The following is a 24,998-nucleotide window of genomic DNA, read 5'->3' as shown; positions in this document are numbered from 1 at the left end:
GCGAAACCAGAGCAAGCTAGGCCGTTTTGATGCTTGGGCCAAATGAACAGTGTTCTACGAGTTTAAATTTTACTCTTTTTTCAGAAGCAATTTTTGATGATATTTGTCTAGTTTAAAATCTCTGTCAAAATTTGAACAACGGGATAATTTTTCAAAGAATAGTTGAGAAAAGTTAAATGCTTCTGAAAAATAAATAATGAGTTTTTCCATGTTTTTGCTGCATTGTTAAAGTTTATCATCTTCAAATTAAATTCAAACCAACAGGAGAATTTAATTTAAAGAGTAGTCATTTTTAGTCAATAAATTATAATATTGTTATTTTTCTGACCAATGCTGATAATAACAATATTATAATGTTTACTCATAAGTTTTCCATGCATACAAGAGATATGACCTTCTACGACGATTTTCTCGTGACGACAGCTAAATTTGTCGCTAAGTCATTCTGCTTTACGACGTTTTTCAGTGGGTTCATGACTTTACGACAAAAATTATATGTGTGTCGCTAAGATCTTGCAGAAGTCATCGTAAACAGAAGGATTTCCATGTTATGAGGAACTATAGTTCTTCATGACATGCCAACAAACAATCGTCTTATTATTTAAATTTTAACTTGCTAAACTCAACTCCACATATCATATGTTGAATTCAAAAATTTGAACTATCCAAACTACCTCGGATGAAAAAAAAGAAAACCAATGTTCTAGATCTCGATGTGACCAACAATGTTGTAGTTGATGACTTTTTAATTTCAAATTATTTTTGGTCCTAAAATTATATATGAAGTTCTTATATTTTGAAATTTAAATTTTTTAAATTACCTCAAATGGAAAAACAAATAGAAGCAAGGTTATAGATCTTAATTAGATCTATAACTTTGTAATCCATGACTTTTTTGTTATAAAATATTTATAGTTCCAAAAGTCTATTGAAAGTTGTCACTCAGATTTTTTTTATAATACCCATCTCCAGGTATTTCAACCGGCACCAATTTTTTTCCTCCCTTTTTCCCGCTGATGTTTTCCCCTCCCATGGCGCCAAAATTTCCTCTACGCGCTCTCGCCACACCAAATCCGCCAACCCTAACAATAACAAAAAATAAAATAAAAACCACATACTTTGGCCACCGTCAGTTCTCTCAGTTCTCACTCTGCCGCCGTCCTCCCATCGACGCCTCACCAAATTCCACCGAAGCCCCCATTGCCGAGCTCCTCTAGTCCCAAGTCGAGCTTCGCTAGTGCCATGGCCGATCTCCTCCCGATGGGGCGACCGCCGCGGGGAAACACCACACGCCCCTATTCTTACTAAAGTTTGTTGGAGCCATGGCGGCATACACCGGCGGCTGAGGCAGCCACCTAGCCCCCTGCTCTTCCTCGAGTTCGCGTCTCGGCAGATCCACCTATGGCAACGGCAGGTCAGCAGTCATCCCGGCCCCTTCCCTCTCCTCCCCTCCCCTTTGCCTCGAATCTAACAAGTGAGGGTCGAATCCATGTAGGGTCAGCCAGATCCACGGTCGCCCTTGGAGAAGGATGTCGAATCTCTGTCTCCAGTGGGAGCCTTTCTTCTTCCTCTGCAGGATCCGATAGACTGTTGATCCGGCGTGGTGGAGCACTGGTGCTTGTGACCATGTGATTTGTTAGGTTTTGTTTAGTTCCCATTACTTCCTTGCTCATGTAATCACTCACCTGTACTGATTTTTACTCAATAATAATCGTCTTTCAACTTCTGGGGATTTTTTGATAGGGTGGCTTTAGGTTGGATCTTTCGGTGTGACAAAACGGCAGGCTAGATGGAGTTTCTTCTATGGATTTGATCTATGGTGCTTTATTCACTTCCGAGTTAGTTCTTCCTCATCTTTCTGATACACGTGTTGCCTATTTTTTTTGTCTGTGTGTATACATAGTCCAGATTTAATAGAAATGTGGTATTTGGTTCATAGCTGTAACTGACCTTTTATGCAGCAAAGATCTCTTTGTGTGACTGTTGTTAAAAAGTAAAAATGACTGCTAATATTATCAAGGAAAAATCTCTTGTGCTGCGATCTTTTATGCAGGAAAAAAGAGAGTAGATTCCACACTAACCTGTGCAGTTTTTACTCTGATCATTAGTTTAGTTGCTCCATGTCTATTAGTGAGGTGTGACTTAGTTTTTAGGTCACTTGTAGATTTACTTTCCTGGGCCACAGGAGAAATCACTTAGTGAGAAAAAAAATGAAGCATGACTTGTCCATTAGTTGCATTGACATGCTGTGTATGGATTTTTTTTATTAAAAAAAGAGTCTGATTGCTTCTGTTTTACATTTGTCGTGGACCATATCTATTGTTATTTCCATTACTACTACTGTCTATTGGTTACTTATGTCCATTAGTTCCATTTATGTTTATTTGCACAAGAGAAAATGATATTTCTACTATTTGGAAAATATGAGTGCATCAATATAGAAAAAATTGGCAATTTGGTATTTCCTTTCAATATAGAAAATTTTAGATACTGAGATGAATCATTTGGGTTAGAAGTCTATGTGAGAAATAATGTTGTGACAACTGGCATACTGTCTACAGACGGCAGTCCATTATAAGTGACAAACTTATTCTTTGCTTTCCCAGTCTATATCTTCATGCATGCACATGGCAAATGACTGCTAACTTTAACTTGTCTATATTTGGTCTCACTATTTGCAAACATGTTCAAGCAAGTATCTGATCTAATTTAATTCAATTTCAGGGCAGAAAATTGGTAGCTGTGGGCACCTTGCAGCAAGTGTTTATGTTGGGGCAGTTACAACCTAACACAGGTCATTACAGGATCAATTTTGCACAAGTATTTCTACATTGCGTCTTTGAAATTTTCTCTACAGAGCTTCAAGGGCTACTAAATAAAACAGCTATACATTGCTGCACCTCTATCCCACATAGTTGTAATTCACCTGGTAGTATTTCATTCTTGTGTTACTTAGGATTTTAATCTTCGGTGATGGGCTGACGATGAACTGTTATGCGAGAATGAAGTAGGATCTCTGCACCTTCAAGAAAGGAGTGAAAAGTATGAAAAGGTACATGTCAGATCAGCTACTCCGCCAAGCTATCATTAATGTGCAGTTCCCAACCAATTTAGATGATACAGGCTGTGATAATGTACCCTTGTAACATTATCAATCTGTTCCTTTTAATGCCTTTGACTTAGGTTTGTGTTATATGTAAAATATATTAATGTAGAGGCCTTAAATGCAGAGTGCAAAAGTTGGTCTGTGTAGATCATTTGGTGCGATAGTACGAGGCACACTCACAGTTGTTTCACAGATATGCCTTATGCTTCCATGCCTTTAGTTTTCCTTAGTTGATAATACCTTAAGTAGGTCTTGGATTTGTATGTGAATGGTCCAATCAACTCTAAAGCAATTGGTTGTTTAGAAAGTGCTGCTGCTGTTGGGATTATGGGATACATTTTTTGTTAGGATTCCAGATTTTGTGCATTTATATTCAGAAAATTTGTCTAATAGACACCACTGAACTATTGCTTTTTGGAATCTGAATATTTTTACACCATGGATGGCACTTCCAGCTAGCTATTCGTTAAAAAAGAATCTGAATATTATTGCAGACTGAATTTTTATGATAATGCAAACTCAAGCTGTTGTCCTAACCTGAGATGAATATGCTCTTTACTATTACTACTACTTAGCTACCCTTGTGCAACCCATTTTAGCTACTCACCCAAACTATTTTTTTGTCTTGTTAGGCTCAAATGAAAGCTATCATGGCTCAGTTTGACCAGATGGGGAATAACCAAAGACTCTTGTAGAAGTCGTTGCTCATGTTTTGCCATCAAATAAATTTCTTCGAAATGTTGGCCTCAAGTCAATGGCCTCCAAGAGAACACTACTGCTGCAGCAACATGTGTACAAGAGTTGGTGCAGCACTTAGATAAATTTCATGGCGATTATTTTGCTATTTGTTGGACCTAGTACTTAGTTATTGACTGATATGTGAGGTTCATGTATTTTTGGTTGAGTTTGACATGAGAATTACTTGGACATGCAACTATTAATGGATCTGATTTGCCAAGTGGTGTAATGAATGTGGCCATTTTCAATTTGCTTGTTGGCTATAAACTGATTTTGTTTGCTGCAATATATATAGTCGGCTACAATATATTGAATTACCATGTTATATGACTAATATTTTATGACAATTTATTATCCTACGTGGCACCTGCATAGACATCCATGGTCAATGGTTCATGACGTTTTCTTTGCTTAGTAACGACGATAATTAAGCGTCGTAAATCAACAACGCAAGTATGATCGTCGCAAAAGTTACGATGATAATGTCAGTTTTGTCACAGAACACCTTTAGCTACGGGTAATAGGTGACGAATGCATCTTCGTCGCACGTGCGTCGTAAATTGTGAAACATGACAAAATTTATAGTTTCTACGACATTAATGTAACGTCGTAGAAGGTCCTATATGCCCAATGGTGATGTAGAATTAGTGTATAAGAATGTTGTATGTTTTAATTCTGACCAACGTTAAATTAAAGCATGCAATTATTTTGACATAATTTTCTCACTATCTCTGACGGTGTTTTTCAGGACTCAACCCAATGAAATTCATCTCGCACATACCACCTCTTGAAGGGGGCAACAATAGGGTATGGCGAGAGAAGTATGAACTAGCACTTGCGCTGTTTGAAAATGACCTAGCGCTTACCTCCCCATGTCCTACTGAGCCAGTGGACTCGGTGAGGGAAGAAAATGAGTCTGATGCTGATTTCACTGCTCGGCAGCGAGATCATGCAGAAGTGCGGATGAAATGTAATATCCACACCCTTTGGCGTAAGAGTTGTAATATCATTACCTTATGATGACATGGACAAATTAAATAATAATAATAATTCAAGCTTGTGCTTATGTTGAGCACAGCTTGCCCTGTTTTGGGGTCGGATTCCGCCTCTATTTGCTTACTCTGTTGTGGTGCCATGTTTTCATGTTCGTCATCCACATCAAGAAAGGCTCACATCTCGTCCATGACCATTGTTTCCATGCTTGTCGTCAACTGTTAATTGCTGAGGTGAGAAAGAGGTGACTAATTTATGTTCATTGCAGAATTAGGACAACTTACAAACACACATAATATTCATATCCACATTAAATTTCATGGTTAATTACTCCGATTTTTACATTTAGCCGACGACACCTCTTCCTGATGGAGGAGATGCAGATGGGTCCCACTTCTCTTCCAGGTGGACCGCTCCCATATGGGCCCAATCTGACTTTGATCCAGCAGTTCAAACTCGGTTCCTTTGTGGTGTTGCTTAGGTTGTCGGATTGCACTGGTTGATCTAAAAAAAGATGGACTGTACTGGCGTTTAGATTTCAGAAGTTTCTTTGCTGGCAAAACATTGTTTTACTCTCCTGTCGTGTCCTGCCTGTTTCTTAAAAAAAGAAACAGTTGCACACCAAAAATCAGGCCCGCACCAGTCCTAAATTTTAGGTTGGGTCAAAAAAAAAAAAACAATGGCCCCTCCCAACGTGCCGATTTTGGATCGGGTTCGATTTTCCTTTTGGCAGGTCGGATTGCGTTTGTCGAGGAGAAAAGCTATATGACAACCGAATGTTTTACCAAACTTTGACACACAATTTTTTTCTCTCGCTGTTGGAGTGTGCGTCGCGTGCCCGACACCTCCCCCACCCCCTTCTCTTTCCCCAACTCTGGCGACCGACGCCCGCGCCTGACGCTCGTCCCACTGAGAGGTGGGACTTGGGCCGGGCCAGTGGCCCGGCCCAGCCCTCTCATGCTTCGTGCCGCTTCGGGTCGTGCCCTCTAGGCACGGGAGGCACGTCGGGCCGTGCCGGTATGGTACGGTGAATCTTTTCTTCGGTCAAAGCACGGCCCGTGGCATGCTGGCACGCTTTCGTGTCGTGCCGGCCTAAGCACGGCCCTCAAAAAATTTTCTGCTAGTTTTCTTTTTCCACTAGTGATATGAAATATATATATCTTGTGTGTACTATTTTAATGGAAGTTCTAATGATTTTCATAATCTAGATGAGAGATAGTATATTAAATGCTAGAAAATTGCATGTAGAGTTGTAGAAGTGTTTACATGCCATTTTCGTGCCGTGCCCGTCCAAGCACGGCCTAAAATGTGGACCGGGCCATGTAGCCCGCCATGCCGAGATCTTGGGCACGGCACGACCCTCGTGTTCGTGTTGTGCTGGCATGGCTCAAAATATTTCGTGCGTGCCGTGCTTTGGTTCGTGCCAAAATACCGTTCCATGACCCGCCCTCAAATGGCACGGCCTATGTCCCAGCTCTAGCCCCATCCCCTTCTTCCCCAACTCCGGCGACCGACACCCGCCCCACCCTTTCTTCCCCAATTCCGGTGGGCTTAGAGCATCTCCAACAGTATCTAAAAAAATACTACCGAAAATAGGTTTTCCAACCTTTGCAAAATATACTGGGAGACATAAAAAAGCTACAAGTCCAACAATTTCCAAAATCTCACTCCTAAAAGACAGAAGGTAATTTTACATTAGGAATCCTAAACTATTTCTAAATTACACTAACCACCTTTATACTTTATTTCTCACTTGTACATTTGTATCAGGAACTCTGTCCTACTTTTTTTTCTTCCCCACGTCCTTCCACCTCCAGATGATATGCTCGCGTAACTTTACGCACATGGGGGTGGATTTTTCCAGGTGCCAAAAAATTGGGAGGTGGGTTTGAGAGTTGTTGGAGATGAGTTTTTTTAGATCTTGCCAAAATTTTTGGATTGGGAGACTGTTTTGGGTACTCTTGGAGATGCTCTTAGAAGCGAGGGGTTTGAGGGGTGGTAGGAAGGCCAGGCGGTGGGGACGGCGTCCGGGTGGTTCGGGGCCTTGGCGGCGGCGTGGAGTCGGTGGGCCAGGTCGGGGCGAGGGAGTTGCGGCTGTTAGCCGGAGGTGGAGAAGAAAGCAGGGGCGAGAGAGGGGGGAGGGAAAGAGGCCGCGGCCGCAGAGCTCTGGCGATACCCTACCGCGCCACGGCGGAAGCAGTAGGCGGCGGCAAGGGCGGGGGTGGCGGAGGAGGACGAAAAACAGTGCCAACAAAAAATCGGGTGTTGGGGCGCTGGTAAACGCGCGAGTGCCACATAGACAGGTCGTCGTGTGACCAGAGATCATGATCTGGTCTAGCATGAGGAGTGCCGGTTTGATGAACTTTACGTCAAAATTAACATAACCTTCCATTGTTCCACATGCTCCGTCACCTTTTCTACGCACCAAATGGAAGCTTTTGTGATGAGGTGACAGGCAATATAATCTTTTGACCACCACACTCACACGACTGATCAGTGACCGCCGCACTCCAACGTGACGACGACCGAAATGCGGACCGGGCCATGTAGCCGCCGTGCCGACATCCGGAAGGTGGTGGTGTGCCTCCGGGACCCGGCCGGCATCCGGGCAGGCGCTGGAGCAGTCGGCCGACGGAACTGAGGCATACATACGCGCAGACTGGGCATAGGGCGTCAAGCCTTCTTCACCTAATCTGCGTAGGAGGAGTGCGCGTGGGCCAGTACGCAGATGCCTGACCGCTTCTACACGCAAGGTGACCGAGCGACGACCTCAGTCCACGGTCAATTGACCGACCGATCTGCAGTACTATGAGAAAAGAGGGCAACACAGGTTGACTACACAAAGCAACGGATCCTTCTGATGAGAGAAGTAGAAACAGGTACCTCCCAATTCACCTTTAAATCCTAAACCGAAGGTATTTCACGAAATTGTATTGCAATGTATTGTACCATAGATGACAACACATATATAACACATATTGTGAACGTAAGGAAAAAACAAGAAAAATAACTTAACCAACAGTCCGGTTCAGTATATGAATATAAGTAAGGAAACATGGTCAGTACACGCATGCTAGTGACCTCTAAATCCTAAATCATAAGCATTTCATAAAGCTCTATTATCCATATATTTCTAAAAAGTATTTCTTGCCATGATATGTTTATATTCCGAGCAGATGGACAGTTGACAGACTGATTTCAGTGACGGTAGTGTTTATAATCTGTCTAAAAGAAATACGTTGAGTACTCCCACTTGTCTTCAGCTTCAATAATCCAATATGCTGCACACAAAAAATACTGTCATGATCCAGTCCTATATATATTTATTTTTCATTTGGAGTTCAATCTAAATTTGATTCAAACCTTTGAGTGGAATTTCCGATTTTCGTAAAACTCGCTCATCTTGTTGGGTGCTAACAGTATTACCCAATGGCTAGGGCTGCCCTGCTCCCTGTTGCTTTGTTGTTGTGCCCTTGCATTGGCCTGTCGGGCTGATGTGGCGAGGAAGACGGTTGGGGTCTATGAACTCAAGAACAAGAAGGGAGATTTCTCCATCAGGTCACCAACTGGGGAGCCAGCCACCCTCATGTCTGTTATTGAGTCCCTGATTCCAAAGGTACGGTTTCCTTGCTTCAAAATTCATGCTGCATATTGTTTCGTGATACAATGCATGATGCATGACAAGCTTTGCGTGTTTCTTGCTGTGTAGGGAACCTGGGTGATGTCGTCCTTGGGTATGACAACCCTTGCAGAGTATGTGGTAATGTCACAAATCTCTGTTTTTACATACAGTTGCAGAGTCTTATGGATCTAAAAGATGCTTCTAGCTAATTGTAGCATCCAGATCTAACTCACAAAATAATCGTGTGGCCGCCACAATGGCAAAGAAAGTGAGTTTAATGTTTTTTTCTTTTGACGAACCGGATTTCTTGTTTTGAACTGTAATCACGAACTATACATATTCAGGACGGCTCTTCAGCCTTAATTTGGAACTGTGGTTGGACGAGTGGCCAATACAATCGCCAACTGCAGTTTTGTACTGGATGGAGTATCCATCCGTCTGAACAAAGATGGCACAACTGTACTTCACGGTAACCGGGAATTCACTTACTTTCCTCAACCTTCGTGTGTGGATCTTGTCATCTCGACGTGCGCTGTATGTATGACTGATGGTTCACTAATTTTGTTTTGCTACCATCTTATGTATAAATCATAAGGTGGCCACATGGGGTTCCAGAGTCACGTGCCTGGTGGTGACTCCCCCTATATATACATGATCCCCCACGTACGGGGACGGGGGAGCAGATTGCTCCCGTGTCTGGCACCCCTTACGACCTGCGCCCCTGGGGTCGGTCCTGCATCAGGAAGGTGGTGGTGTGCCTCTGGGACCCGGCCGGCATCCGGGCGGGCGCTGGAGCAGTCGGCCGACGGAACTGAGGCATACTGGGCACAGGGCGTCAAGCCTTCTTCACCTAATCTGCGTAGGAGGAGTGCGCGTGGGCCAGTACGCAGATGCCTGACCGAGCGACGACCTCAGTCCACGGTCATCTGCAGTTTTGTATGCCTCAGTTACTTTAGAAAAGAAAGAAAAATGGTACAAGCTAGGTGAATGTTATTTGGTATCAAATGAAACGTTTCAAAACTGTTTACCATTTTATAACTGCACATGTCTGCATCTTATTCCTGCACCATTTCCTACTGTGGGATACGAAATGCACGTTATGAACCTCGAACAGTAAAACAAGAAAGACTAAGAGGTGTTACCAGCCATATAGTAGTAATTCTTGAAACAGTAAAAGAAAAGGTGGTCTGTTTCAAGAATTGGCCAGAGTAGTATATGACACATCCCTATATATATGAGAAAATTGCTAAAATAGGACTCCCAAACATGTGCCTTTGCTAAAATAGGACTCTTAACGTTGGCTTTGCTAAAATATGACTCGAAACGTTGTGACTTTGTTATAATGACATTTTGACAACTTTTAATCATATTCCAAAACTCAAATACATGTATTTTCTCATATTGACTGTATTGCCCTTCTGGTATTCTAATCTATCCGTGTCGATTCATTGCCCCATCCCGTCGTTCCTCCACTACTTGCTATATGTTCTGATGCTTGCAAAGGCTTAGAGAATGCAATGAAGAATGTATTCCCAAATGCAGAGCAAAGGGAATGCTTTTATCATCTAGCCAGAAACTTCAAAAAGAGATTTAGAGGGTTTATCCAGATATATCCTGCTGCAAGAGCTTACAGAGAGGAGATTTTCTATGACAATTTAGCAAAAATGCTAAGTGAATCATCAGAAGCAGTGCAATGGTTACAGGCCAATCACAAGCTTCTATGGTATAGGTGTGGTTTCAATCCAGACATTAAGTGTGACTACATAACTAGTAACATTGCTGAGTCATTTAATAACTGGATTAGAGACCATAAGGACCTACCTGTTGCTGACCTTGCTGATAAGATCAGAGAAATGATCATGGTACTGTGGCACAAGAGAAGAATTATTGCATACAGGCTACCTGAGGGCAGGATTCTCCTAGCTATTATGGTTCAGCTAAGAGCAAATACTAGAGGTTTGGGACACTTGAAAATTGTGAAATGTTCTAATGGGAGTGCAGAGGTGTGGGACCATAGCAGTGGCGTTTCTGTGAGACACATTGTCAAGTTAGAGCAAAGGACTTGTACTTGTCAAGAATGGCAGCACACTGGTAAGCCATGTCAGCATGTATTGGCCTATGTAACCCGCCAAAGGGGAATTGACCTAGAACAGTTCGTGCATGACTACTACTCGGTGAATAGGTTTAGGGCGGCTTATGAAAGAGAGATTGAACCGATGACAGATAAAACACAATGGCCAGAAGTCGACCTACCTTTTTTAGTTGGTGCACCTCTAGCTAAATTACCTTCTGGAAGATTGAGGAAACTAAGAATCAAGGGATGGATGGAAGGTGGACACAAGAAGAAAGGTTCCAAAGATGGAAAATTTACCAATGAGATGGAGGGTGAGAAGGGATGTGACAATGATACTGCTCCAACAAATGCAAAGGGAAAGAAGATGATCAGAGGACCTATGACTTGCAAAAGATGCGGAGAAAAAGGTCATAGGCCAGCTAGTTCCAAGTGCCCGCTCAATGGGACTGCAAAAAAGAGGTAAATAGTCTGTACATTCCACAACTTTGTTTAGTCTGTACATGTATTTCAATCTTGTATATATATGCATATATGCATGCATGCAGTACGTATATGAGGCGGTCTTGTTTGTTCCAAGTCAATCTTGTTTGTCCTTTGCATGCATGCAGTACGTATATGAGGCCACTAGCATATACATGCATATAAGAACTCTGAACTTTGCTTTGCTTGCATTATTGCCTCTATAGCATGTGAGAAGTCGTTGATTTTTTTTTTGATTAACTTGGATTGCTCAAGTTTGTGATTGTTATCTTCGATTGTCTAGAAAGCGTAGGCAACCGAGAAAAAATGTTACAATACAGCCAGCGGAACCTAGCACTCCACGGAGGCCGACTAGAGAAGAAATTCTATGTGATAGTCCAGGAAGGGTCACAAGAAGGTAAAAAATTATAAATATAGAAATTGACACATTTACCATACACTAATTTTTCCAAACATCTAATTGTCGTATTGAATTTATGTGCAGCATGCTTGCGGCGTTATTAGGGGAGGGCACATCTTCACAAGTTGACACCAATAGTCCCGTGAGGATGCCTACCGCTGCAGCACCCAAGAAGATGACACCGAAGAGGAAGCTACACATTGGATGAATTATTTTAGTTGTGTGATGAGATGTAAACTGCTCATGATTTATTTCATGACTTGGATCTTGTTTTAAACTAAATTATAGTCTTATGCGATGAACTTGTAACTGCTAGAATCATGGTTTTATGATATGAACTTGTTTGTCCTAAATTCATGTGTTTTATATATTGCTTGGATCATCATTTTCCTATTTCAATCTTGTATATATATGCATATATGCATGCATGCAGTACGTATACGAGACAGTCTTGTTTGTTCCGTACTACACACTGTCATCTCGACGTGCGCTGTATATACGGCTGATGGTTCCCTAATTTTGTTTTGCTACCATCTTTATGTATAAATCATCATAAGGTGGCCACAGGGGGTTGCACACAGTCATCTGGACTGTGAAGGAGCACGTGCCTGGTGGTGACTCCCCCTATACATGATCCCCCACGTACGGGGACGGGGGAGCAGATTGCTCCCGTGTCTGGCACCCCTTACGACCTGCGCTGCTGGGGTCGGTCCTGCATCAGGAAGGTGGTGGTGTGCCTCCGGGACCCGGCTGGCATCCGGGCGGGCGCTGGAGCAGTCGGCCGACGGAACTCAGGCATACGTACATACGCGCAGACTGGGCACAGGGCGTCAAGCCTTCTTCACCTAATCTGCGTAGGAGTGCGCGTGGGCCAGTACGCAGATCCCTGACCTCTTCTACACGGAAGGTGACCGGGCGACGACCTCACCTCATCAGTCCACGGTCAATTGACCCATCTGCAGTATCCTCTGCATCCACCTACTTTAATAATAACACTCGGGCTCCAGAAATGATCTATCCTGCCATTCTCTTCTAGTATTGTCGATGGTTGCCACCATGCATCGCCTAGCAGCTGCCATGCTGGTGTCGTTGCTCTGCTGCTTCTTGTTTATCGCCACGCTGAAAGCACAGCAGCAGCCCCAGCCAGCCGCTAGTGATAACACAGCTAGTCCTCCGAGCTGCATACCCCACGAGAGAGACGCCCTGCTGGCATTCAAGCACGCCGTCACCAGCGACCCCGCAGGCCTCCTCACCTCGTGGCGGCGAGATGGTGGCCACGGCGAGCAGGACTGTTGCCGATGGAGAGGCGTCCGGTGCAGCAACAGGACTGGTCACGTCCATGAGCTTCGACTTCGGAACACCGGAGAAGAAGAAGCAGCTATGGAGGGCAAGATAAGTCCTTCTTTGCTTGCTCTGGATCATCTAGAGCACCTTGACCTCAGCTGGAATGATCTAACAGGGCCAAGTGGTCGTCTTCCCGAGTTCTTGGGCTCTCTAAAGAATCTTAAGTATCTTGACCTCTCTGGCATACCGTTCTATGGTGGCCTGCCTCCCCAGTTTGGCAACTTGTCAAGGCTGCAGTATCTAGATCTTTCCAATTCCATCGCTAGGGGAGACACAAACTCGTTGGATCTCTCATGGTTAACACGCCTTTCTTCTATACAGTATCTTAACCTTGACCAAGTGAACCTCAGCACAGTAGTGGATTGGCATCATGTCATAAACATGCTTCCATCTTTGAGGGTCCTTCATCTTTCCGACTGCTCTCTTGCAAGCGCAAACCAGTCACTGCCACGCCTGAATCTTACAAACCTCGAGGAGCTAGATGCTTCCTGGAACTTCTTCGACCATCCAATGGTAACCAGTTGGTTCTGGAACATAACAAGTCTCAGATACCTTTACCTCCACCACACTAGTATGTACGGTCAATTTTCGGAAGCTCTGGGCGACATGACATCCCTTCAAGTCCTTGATCTTGGTCAGAACAACTTCACAGGATCCCTCCCAATATCTGTAGGGCAACTTACCGGTTTGCAGACACTTGACCTCTCTTGCAACAACCTAAATGGACATGTTCCATATGAGATTGGTAAGCTTAGTAATCTGACCTCTCTGGATCTAAATACAAATAAACTGGATGGCACAATAACTGAGAAACACTTTGCTAGTGCAAGGAGCTTGCAATATATAGACTTGTCATATAATGCCCTGAAGATTGAGATCAGCTCGAATTGGCAACCACCATCTAAATTAGATCATGTAAACTTTGCATCCTGCCAAATGGGCCCACTGTTTCCTGGGTGGCTTCAGTGGAATGTGAACATCACCTATCTTGATATCTCGAGTGCAGGTATAGCTGATAAGCTTCCACAATGGTTCTTCGATGCCTTTTCAAATGTTCGGTTCATGGACATCTCCAACAATCAACTCAACGGAACTTTGCCAACCGATATGGGCTCCATGTCACTTGAAGAGTTCTATCTCAGCTCAAACCAATTAACTGGTCAGATACCCACACTGCCACCAAACATAAGTTTCTTGGACTTGTCCAAGAACTTCTTGTCGGGACCTCTGCCCTCCGCTATTGGATCCACCAATCTAAAACAACTATCTCTGTTCTCCAACCGATTCACTGGTCATATTCCTGAATCTTTTTGTAAATATCAGCAATTATTTGTGTTGGAGTTATCCAACAATTTTTTGGAGGGAGAACCACCGTTGTGCCTCAAGGTAACGGAATCTAATGGATTTGTAGCCTTAGGGAACAATAGTTTGTCAGGAAAGTTCCCGTCTTTTCTGCAAAACTTGACAACTGTGTTCTTCCTAGATTTGTCTTGGAACAAATTCTCTGGAAGATTGCCAATGTGGATTGGAAGCTTAACATCATTAAGAGCTATACGATTAAGTCACAACAAGTTCTTTGGTAGCATTCCAATGACCATCACAAACCTTCCTTGCCTTCAGTACATGGATCTTTATAACAATAATATATCAGGCTCTCTGCCAATCTACCTATCAAATCTTAAATATATGCAAGACACATCCATGATGGGTTGTTATTCCGGCGCTAAATTATGGAATTCTCATAGTGTGTCTACAGTCTTGAAGGGGCAGGAATTGAACTACGGTTCCATCTATAGAGTTTTGCAGACAAGTATGATGAGCATTGATTTATCTTCTAACAATTTAATCGGTGAAATTCCAGAAGAAATATTTTTCCTTGACGATATAGTGAATTTGAATCTGTCAAGGAACCACTTGAGCGGAGTTGTTCCAAACAAGATTGGGGAAATGCAGTTGCTTGAATCACTAGACCTCTCGAGGAACATGCTTTCTGGGGAAATACCGGCTAGCCTTTCAAATCTAACGCTCTTAAGCTACTTGGACTTGTCATACAACAATCTTACGGGAAGAATTCCATCAGGATCGCAGCTTGATACCCTGTATGCAGAGTATCCATCTATGTACATTGGCAACACTGGTCTCTGTGGGCATCCCCTTCAAAACAATTGCTCAAGTGAGGGTCATGCACCAAAGCAAGGTGGCCTGGGAAGAACTGAAGAAGGTCATGGGATACAATTCTTTTATCTTGGGCTCGGGTGTGGCTTCGTGGTTGGAACCTGGATGGCATTTGGTGTTCTGATGTTCAAGAGAAGCTGGAGAATCGCTTGCTTTCGACTCTCAGACAAGCTGTGCGACAAAGTGTATGTCCTTGTTGTTGTATGGGCAAGGCAAACAGGAACTGATCACCATGCATGAAGCAAAGGCAATGGCCGGTGCTTAAAATAAATTTGGCCAATGCATGCATGCATGAAACAAAGTGTATCTAGAAGTTGTGACATAATATTGCTGGTTTTCTTTTTGGAATGAAATGTAATATCCACACCCTTTGGCGTAAGAGTTGTAATATCATTACCTTATGATGACATGGCCAAATTAAATAATAATAATTCGAGCTTGTGCTTATGTTGAGCACAGTTTGCCCTGTTTTGGGGTCGGATTCTGCCTCTAATTGCTTACTCGTGTTGTGGTGCCATGTTTCCATGTTGGTCATCCATATCAAGAAAGGCTCACATCTCGTCCATGACCATTGTTTCCATGCTTGTCGTCAACTGTTAATTGCTGAGGTGAGAAAGAGATGACTAATTTATGTTCATTGCAGAATTAGGACAACTTACAGACACACATAATATCCATATATATCCACATTAAATTTCATGGTTAATTGCTCTGATTTTTACATTTAGTCGACGACATCTCTTCCAGATGGAGGAGATGCAGATGGGTCCCACTTCTCTTCCAGGTGGACCGCTCCCATGTGGGCCCACTCTGGCTTTGATCCAGCAGTTCAAAATCGGTTCCTGTGTGGTGTTGCTTAGGTAGTCGGATTGCACTAGTTGATCTAAAAAAAGATGGACTGCACTGGCGTTCAGATTTCAGAAGTTTCTTTGCTGGCAAAACATTGTTTCACTCTCCTGTCGTGTCCTGCCTGTTTCTTAAAAAAAGAAACAGTTGCACACCAAAAAATCAGGCTCGCACGATGTCTGGGTTTTAGGCATCCGACGTCGCAACTTGCTCGAAACCTTCTCAATTTTTTATCATAGACTCTACATGCGATAACACGACACCCCGACAAGTTTCGTTATTTTCGGACTTCGTTCGGATTTTATATAATTTAAATACACTTTTCCCGCAGGTACCTCGTCATGTTACGTCAACAAGCTGCTCGAAATTTCATGTGAGTTTCTGGATACGGCCTCAACATACACCAAATATCATGAATATCATTTTTTGAACGACCAAATTCGATTATTCCATGCACCTGCAGTTCAAATTTGAAATATTCCATAAAATTCAACGAAACAAAAAACACTAACAAAATATAGCAAAAAAAGTCAAAATTGTCTCAAATTTGAACATGGAGTTTTAAATAATGTGGGAAGGCCTCACAAAAAAAATGGGTAAAAAAAACCAAAAAAAAAATATTTTGCCAAGGGCCGGCCTGGCACTCGGCAAAGAGGGCCTTTGCCGAGTGCCAAGGCCCTGCACTCGGCTTGACGGCCGAGCCTGCCCACGCCGTCAAATTTTTTTAAAAAAAATCTTTGCCGAGTGCCGGCCCTGGCACTCGGCAAAGAGGTCCTTTGCCGAGTGCCAGGAAGTGGCACTCGGCAAAGAAGGGATCTTTACCGAGTGCAGGGCCTTGGCACTCGGCAAAGGCCCTCTTTGCCGAGTGCCAGGGCCGGCACTCGGCAAAGATTTTTTTTTAAAAAATTTGACGGCGTGGGCAGGCTCGGCCGTCAAGTGCTATTTTTTTTTTGCCGAGTGCCACTCTTTGCCGAGTGTTGCACTCGGCAAAAAGGGCTTTAGCCGAGTGCCGAGAACTCTGTGGCACTCGGCAAAGCCACTCTTTGCCGAGTGCTAGACTTTGCCAAGTGCCACCTGGTCCGGCACTCGGCAAAGAGTGGCTTCGCCGAGTGCCTGATTTTTGGCACTCGGCAAAGCTGGCGGCACTCGGCAAATCTGCGTTCTCCCGTAGTGATTGACCGACCGATCTGCAGTACTATGAGAAAAGAGGGCAACACAGGTTGACTACACAAAGCAACGGATCCTTCTGATGAGACAAGTAGAAACAGGTACCTCCCAATTCACCTTTAAATCCTAAACCGAAGGTATTTCACGAAATTGTATTGCAATGTATCGTACCATAGATGACAACACATATATAACACATATTGCGAACGTAAGGAAAAAACAAGAAAAATAACTTAACCAACAGTCCGGTTCAGTATAGGAATATAAGTAAGGAAACATGGTCAGTACACGCATGCTAGTCACCTCTAAATCCTAAAATCATAAGCATTTCATAAAGCTCTATTATCCACATATTTCTAAAAAGTATTTCTTGCCATGATATGTTTATATTCCGAGCAGATGGACGGTTGACAGACTGATTTCAGTGACGGTAGTGTTTATAATCTGTCTAAAAGAAATACGTTGAGTACTCCCACTTGTCTTCAGCTTCAATAATCCAATATGCTGCACACAAAAAATACTGTCATGATCCAGTCCTATATATATTTATTTTTCATTTGGAGTTCAATCTAAATTTGATTCAAACCTTTGAGTGGAATTTCCGATTTTTGTAAAACTCGCTCATCTTGTTGGGTGCTAACAGTATTACCCAATGGCTAGAGCTGCCCTGCTCCCTGTTGCTTTGTTGTTGTGCCCTTGCCTTGGCCTGTCGGGCTGATGTGGCGAGGAAGACGGTTGGGGTCTATGAACTCAAGAACAAGAAGGGAGATTTCTCCATCAGGTCACCAACTGGGGAGCCAGCCACCCTCATGTCTGTTATTGAGTCCCTGATTCCAGAGGTACGGTTTCCTTGCTTCAAAATTCATGCTGCATATTGTTTCGTGATACAATGCATGATGCATGACAAGCTTTGCGTGTTTCTTGCTGTGTAGGGAACCTGGGTGATGTCGTCCTTGGGTATGACAACCCTTGCAGAGTATGTGGTAATGTCACAAATCTCTGTTTTTACATACAGTTGCAGAGTCTTATGGATCTAAAAGATGCTTCTAGCTAATTGTAGCATCCAGATCTAACTCACAAAATAATTGTGTGGCCGCCGCAATGGCAAAGAAAGCGAGTTTAATGTTTTTTTCTTTTGACGAACTGGATTTCTTGTTTTGAACTGTAATCACGAACTATACATATTCAGGACGGCTCTTCAGCCTTAATTTGGAACTGTGGTTGGACGAGTGGCCAATACAATCGCCAACTGCAGTTTTGTACTGGATGGAATAATATCCATCCGTCTGAACAAAGATGGCATAACTGTACTTCACGGTAACCGGGAATTCACTTACTTTCCTCAACCTTCGTGTGTGTGGATCTTGTCATCTCGACGTGCGCTGTACATACGACTGATGGTTCCCTAATTTTGTTTTGCAACCATCTTTATGTATAAATCATCATAAGGTGGCCACAGGGGGTTCCACAGTCATCTGGACTGTGAAGGAGCACGTGCCTGGTGGTGACTCCCCCTATATATACATGATCCCCCACGGGGACGGGGGAGCAGATTGCTCCCGTGTCTGGCACCCCTTACGACCTGCGCCGCTGGGGTCGGTCCTGCATCAGGCCGGCATCCGGGAGGGCGCTGGAGCAGTCGGCCGACGGAACTGAGGCATACATACGCGCAGACTGGGCACAGGGCGTCAAGCCTTCTTCACCTAATCTGTGTAGGAGGAGTGCGCGTGGGCTAGTACGCAGATGACTGACCTCTTCTACACGGACGGTGACCGAGCGACGACCTCACCTCAGTCCACGGTCAATTGACCCATCTGCAGTATCCTCTGCATCCACCTACTATAATAATAAGGAACCACTTGAGCGGAGTTGTTCCATGCAAGATTGGGGAAATGCAATCGCTTGAATCACTGGGCCTCTCAAGGAACAAGCTATCAGGCGAAATACCCGTTAGTCGGTCAAATCTAACATTCTTAAGTTACTTGGACTTATCATACAACTGTCTTATCGGAAGAATTCCATCGGGGCCGTAGCTTGATACCCTCTATGCAGAGTATCCGACTATGTACATTGGCAACACCGGTCTCTACGGGCATCCTCTTCAAAACAATTGCTCAAGTGAGGGTCATGCGCCAAAGCAAGGTGGTCTGGGAAGAACTGAAGAAGGTCATGGGATACAATTCTTTTATCTTGGGCTCGGGTGTGGCTTCGTGGTTGGTACATGGATGGCATTTGGTGTTCTGTTGTTCAAGAGAAGCTGGAGAATTACTTCCTTTCGACTCAGACAAGCTGTACGACAAAGTTTATGTCCTTGTTACTTTATAGGCAAGATTAAGAGAAATAGGAACCGATCGCCATGCATGAAACAAAGGCGATGGTCTTTGCTTCAACTGAATTTGGCCAATGCATGCATGCATGAAACAAAATGTATGTAGAAGTTGTTACATAATATCGCTGGTTTTCTTGTTGGAATGAAATGTAATATCCACACCCTTTGACGTAAGAGTTGTAATGTCATTACCTTATGATGATATGGCCAAATTAAATAATAATAATAATAATAATAATTCGAGCTTGTGCTTATGTTGAGCACAGCTTGCCCTGTTTTGGGGTCGGATTCTGCCTCTATTTGCTTACTCTGTTGTGGTGCCATGTTTTCATGTTCGTCATCCACATCAAGAAAGGCTCACATCTCGTCCATGACCATTGTTTCCATGCTTGTCGTCAACTGTTAATTGCTGAGGTGAGAAAGAGGTGACGAATTTATGTTCATTGTAGAATTAGGACAACTTACAGACACACATAATATCCATATCCACATTAAATTTCATGGTTAATTGCTCTGATTTTTACATTTAGCCGACGACATCTCTTCCAGACGGAGGAGATGCAGATGGGTCCCACTTCTCTTCTAGGTGAACCGCTCCCATGTGGGCCCACTCTGACTTTGATCCAACACTTCAAAATCGGTTCCTTTGTGGTGTTGCTTAGGTAGTCGGATTGCACTGGTTGATAAAAAAAAAAAGATGGACTGCATTGGCGTTCAGATTTCAGAAGTTTCTTTGCTGGCAAAACATTGTTTTACTCTCCTGTCGTGTCCTGCCTGTTTCTTAAAAAAAGAAACAGTTGCACACCAAAAAATCAGGCCCGCACCCGTCCTAAATTTTAGGTTGGGTCAAAAAAAAAACAACGGCCCCTCCCAAAGTGCCGACTTTGGATCGGGTTGGATTTTCCTTTTGGCATGTCGGATTGAGTCTGTCGAGGAGAAAAGCTATATGACAACCGAATGTTTTACCAAACTTTGACACACAATTTTTTTCTGGTTGTTGGAGCGTGCGCCGCGTAACCGACACCTCCCCCACCCCCTTCTCTTTCCCCAACTCTGGTGACCGACGCCCGCGCCTGACGCTCGCCCCACTGAGAGGTGGGACTTGGGCCGGGCCAGCGGCCTGGCCCGGCCCTCTCATGCTTCGTGCTGCTTCGGGTCGTGCCCTCTAGGCACGGGAGGCACGTCAGGCCGTGTCGGTATGGCACGGAGAATCTTTTCTTCAGTCAAAGCACGACACGCGGCATGCCGACACGCTTTCGTGTCGTGCCGGCCTAAGCACGGCCCTCAAAAAAATTCTCTGCTAGTTTTCTTTTTCCACTCGTGATATGAAATATATATATCTTGTGTGTACTATTTTAATGGAAGTTCTAAAGATTTTCATAATCTAGATGAGAGATAGTATATTAAATGCTAGAAAATTGCATGTAGAGTTGTAGAAGTGTCTACATGCCATTTTCGTGCCGTGCCAGTCCAAGCACGGTCCAAAATGCGGACCGGGCCATGTAGCCCGCCATGCCGAGATCTTGGGCACGACACGACCCTCGTGTTCGTGTCATGCCGGCATGGCCCAAAATATTTCGTGCGTGCCGTTCTTCGGTTCGTGCCAAAATACCGTACCATGATCCGCCCTCAAATGGCACGACCTATGTCCCAGCTCTAACCCCATCCACTTCTTCCCCAACTCTGGCGACTGACACCCGCCCCACCCTTTCTTCCCCAACTCCGGTGGGCTTAGAGCATCTCCAACAGTATCTAAAAAATACTCCCAAAAAAAGGTTTTCCAACCTTTGCAAAATATATTGGGAGACATAAAAAAGCTACAAGTCCAACCGTTTCCAAAATCTCACGCCTAAAAGACAGAAGGTAATTTTACATCAAGAATCCTGAACTATTTCTAAATTACACTAACCACCTTTATACTTTATTTTTCTCTTGTACATTTGTATTAGGAACTCTGTCCTACTTTTTTTCTTCCCCACGTCCTTCCACCTCCAATGATATGCTCGCGTAACTTTACGCACATGGGGGTGGATTTTCCAGGTGCCAAAAAATTGGGAGGTAGGTTTGAGAGTTGTTGGAGATGAGTTTTTTTAGATCTTGCCAAAATTTCTGGATTGGGAGACTGTTTTGGGTACTTTTGGAGATGCTCTTACAAGAGAGGGGTTTGAGGGGTGGTAGGCAGGCCAGGCGGTGGGGACGGCGGCCGGGTTGTTCGGGGCCTTGGCGGCGGCGTGGATTCGGCGGTCCAGGTCGGGGCGAGGGAGTTGCGTCTGTTAGCCGGAGTTGGAGAAGAAAGCAGGGGCAAAAGAGGGGGGGAGGGACCTGCGCCGCTGGGGTCGGTCCTGCATCAGGAAGGTGCTGGACCCGGCCGGCATCCGGGCGGGCGCTGGAGCAGTCGGCCGACGGAAAGCATACATACGCGCAGACTGGGCACAGGGCGTCAAGCCTTCTTCACCTAATTTGCGTAGGAGTGTGCGTGGGCCAGTACGCAGATGCCTGACCTCTTCTACACGGAAGGTGACCGAGCGACGACCTCAGTCCACGGTCATCTGCAGTATCCTCTGCATCCACCTACTATAATAATAACACTCGGGCTCCAGAACTGATATATCCTGCCATTCTCTTCTAGTATTGTCGATGGTTGCCACCATGCATCGCCTAGCTGCCATGCTCGTGTCGTTGTTCTGCTGCTTCTTGTTCATCGCCACGCTGAAAGCACAGCAGCAGCCCCAGCCAGCCGCTAGTGATAACACAGCTAGTCCTCCGAGCTGCATACCCCACGAGAGGGACGCCCTGCTGGCATTCAAGCACGCCGTCACCAGCGACCCTGCAGGCCTCCTCACCTCGTGGCGGCGAGATGGTGGCCACGGCGAGCAGGACTGTTGCCGATGGAGAGGCGTCCGGTGCAGCAACCGGACTGGTCACGTCCATGAGCTTCGACTTCGAAACACCGGAGAAGAAGAAGCAGCTATGGAGGGCAAGATAAGTCCTTCTTTGCTTGCTCTGGATTATCTAGAGCACCTTGACCTCAGCTGGAATGATCTAACGGGGCCAAGTGGTCGTCTTCCCGAGTTCTTGGGCTCTCTAAAGAATCTCAAGTATCTTGACCTCTCTAGCATACCGTTCTATGGTGGCCTGCCTCCCCAGTTTGGCAACTTGTCAAGGCTGCGGTATCTAGATCTTTCCAACTTTAGGGGAGACACACTCTCAACGGATCTATCATGGTTAACACGCCTTCCTTCCATCCAATATCTTAATTTGAACGGAGTGAATCTCAGCACAGTAGTGGATTGGCCTCATGTCATAAACATGCTTCCTTCTTTGAGGGTCCTTCGTCTTTCCTACTGCTCTCTTGCAAGCGCAAACCAGTCGCTGCCACACCTGAACCTTACAAACCTCGAGGAGCTAGATGCCTCCGTGAACTCCTTCGACCATCCAATGGTGACCAGCTGGTTCTGGAACATAACAAGTCTCAGATACCTTTACCTCGACGCCACTAGTATGTACGGTCAATTTCCGGATGCTCTGGGCGACATGACTTCCCTTCAAGTCCTTGATCTTTCATATAATTATAATAATGATGAGAAGTATCGCATCATGACCACGGATCTGAAGAATCTATGCAATTTGGAGGTCCTGAACCTTCAATCGGCTCTCTTATATGGCGACATAGCTGAGCTGTTACCTCGCTGTTCACCCAACAAATTGCAAGAATTGGACCTCAATTGGAACCAATTAACTGGGATGCTACCAAGATGGATAGGGCAATTAACGAGCTTGGTCGTTCTGAATCTTGGTCAGAACAACATCACAGGATCCCTCCCAATATCTGTAGGGCAACTTACCGGATTGCAGACACTTGACCTCTCTTGCAACAACCTAAATGGACATGTTCCATATGAGATTGGTAAGCTCAGTAATCTGACCGACCTGGACCTAAATAGTAATAAATTGGATGGCGTGATAACGGAGGAACACCTTGTTAGTGCAAGGAGCCTGAAATACATAGACTTGTCTTATAATGCTCTGAAGATTGAGATCAGCTCAGACTGGCAACCACCATTTAGATTAGATACCGCATACTTTGCATCCTGCCAGATGGGCCCACTCTTTCCTAGTTGGCTTAAGTGGCATGTGAACATTATCAATCTCGATATCTCGAGTGCAGGTATAGCTGATAGGCTTCCACAGTGGTTCTCCGATGCCTTTTTAAATGTCGAATTCATGGTAATCTCAAACAATCAACTCAACGGAACTTTGCCAACCGATATGAGCTCCATGTCACTTGAAGGGCTCTATCTCAGCTCAAACCAATTAACTGGTCAGATACCCACACTGCCACCAAACATAAGTTCCTTGTACTTGTCCAACAACTTCTTGTCGGGACCTCTGCCCTCCGCTGTTGGATCCACCAATCTAGACACACTATCTCTGTTCTCCAACCGACTCACTGGTCATATTCCTGAATCTTTTTGTAAATATCAGCAATTATCTGTGTTGGACTTATCCAACAATTTTTTGGAGGGAGAACCACCGTTGTGCCTCAAGGTAATGGATTATGTAGCCTTAAGTAACAATAGTTTGTCAGGAAAGTTCCCGTCTTTTCTGCAAAACTCGACAAATGTGTTCTTCCTAGATTTGTCTTGGAACAAATTCTCTGGAAGATTGCCAATGTGGATTGGAAGCTTAACATCATTAAGATTTATACGATTAAGTCACAACAAGTTCTTTGGTAGCATTCCAATGAACATCACAAACCTTTCTTGCCTTCAGTACATGGATCTAAATAACAATAAGATATCAGGCTCTCTGTCGATCTACCTATCAAATCTTAAATTTATGACAAACACATCCATGTTTGTTTGTTATTACGGCGGTATACCAAGGACTCCTCATCTTAATAGTGTGTCTACAGTCTTCAAGGGGCAGGAATTGAACTATGGTTCCATCTATAGAGTTCTGGACACAAGTATGATGAGCATTGATTTATCTTCTAACAATTTAACCGGCGAAATTCCAGAAGAAATAGTTTTCCATGATGGTTTAGTGAATTTGAATCTGTCGAGGAACCACTTGAGCGGAGTTGTTCCAAACAAGATTGGGGAAATGCAGACGCTTGAATCACTAGACCTCTCAAGGAACATGCTTTCTGGGGAAATACCAGCTAGTCTTTCAAATCTAACGTTCTTAAGCTACTTGGACTTGTCATACAACAATCTTACGGGAAGAATTCCATCAGGATCGCAGCTTGATACCCTGTATGCAGAGTATCCATCTATGTACATTGGCAACACCGGTCTCTGTGGGCATCCCCTTCAAAACAATTGCTCAAGTGAGGGTCATGCGCCAAAGCAAGGTGGCCTGGGAAGAACTGAAGAAGGTCATGGGATACAATTCTTTTATCTTGGGCTCGGGTGCGGCTTCGTGGTTGGTACCTGGATGGCATTTGGTGTTATGATGTTCAAGAGAAGCTGGAGAATCGCTTGCTTTCGACTCTCAGACAAGCTGTGCGACAAAGTGTATGTCCTTGTTGCTCTATGGGCAAGACAAACAGGAACTGATCACCATGCATGAAGCAAAGGCAATGGCCGGTGCTTAAAATAAATTTGGCCAATGCATGCATGCATGAAACAAAATGTATCTAGAAGTTGTGACATAATATTGCTGGTTTTCTTTTTGGAATGAAATGTAATACCCACACCCTTTGCCCTAAGAGTTGTAATA

At 44.3% G+C, this 24,998-nt stretch overlaps 2 protein-coding genes and 1 long non-coding RNA gene across 3 annotated transcripts; all 3 read left to right on the top strand.

Annotated features, from left to right (window-relative positions):
* The first annotated feature begins 1,144 nt into the window (after window positions 1-1,144).
* On the top strand, window positions 1,145-2,793 carry LOC136486145 (uncharacterized). Its single transcript, XR_010766684.1, has 3 exons — window positions 1,145-1,640; window positions 1,744-1,838; window positions 2,725-2,793. It is a non-coding gene; the product is annotated as an uncharacterized lncRNA (long non-coding RNA).
* A 7,882-nt stretch (window positions 2,794-10,675) lies between these two features.
* LOC136486143 (uncharacterized) lies at window positions 10,676-11,621 on the top strand. The gene is made up of 3 exons (XM_066482949.1): window positions 10,676-10,992; window positions 11,297-11,410; window positions 11,498-11,621. The coding sequence occupies exons 1-3, from the start codon at window positions 10,676-10,678 to the stop codon at window positions 11,619-11,621; spliced, it is 555 nt and encodes a 184-aa protein (XP_066339046.1).
* A 10,300-nt stretch (window positions 11,622-21,921) lies between these two features.
* On the top strand, window positions 21,922-24,998 carry LOC136486142 (receptor-like protein EIX2). Its single transcript, XM_066482948.1, has one exon. It carries the CDS (start codon window positions 21,924-21,926, stop codon window positions 24,846-24,848), a length of 2,925 nt encoding a protein of 974 aa, XP_066339045.1. The 5' UTR covers window positions 21,922-21,923; the 3' UTR covers window positions 24,849-24,998.

This window comes from Miscanthus floridulus, chromosome 10, assembly GCF_019320115.1.
Source record: "Miscanthus floridulus cultivar M001 chromosome 10, ASM1932011v1, whole genome shotgun sequence".
NCBI classification, from domain to species: Eukaryota; Viridiplantae; Streptophyta; class Magnoliopsida; order Poales; family Poaceae; genus Miscanthus; species Miscanthus floridulus.
This window is presented reverse-complemented; position numbering and strand designations above follow the sequence as displayed.

Bases quoted from the DNA above. Each gene is read 5' to 3' on its own strand.
- LOC136486143 (XM_066482949.1), top strand. From the start codon at position 10,676: ATGACAGATAAAACACAATGGCCAGAAGTCGACCTACCTTTTTTAGTT. The intron at 10,993-11,296 runs GTAAATAGTCTG...TCGATTGTCTAG, and splicing joins AATGGGACTGCAAAAAAGAG to AAAGCGTAGGCAACCGAGAA. The intron at 11,411-11,497 runs GTAAAAAATTAT...ATTTATGTGCAG, and splicing joins CCAGGAAGGGTCACAAGAAG to CATGCTTGCGGCGTTATTAG.
- LOC136486142 (XM_066482948.1), top strand. From the start codon at position 21,924: ATGCATCGCCTAGCTGCCATGCTCGTGTCGTTGTTCTGCTGCTTCTTG.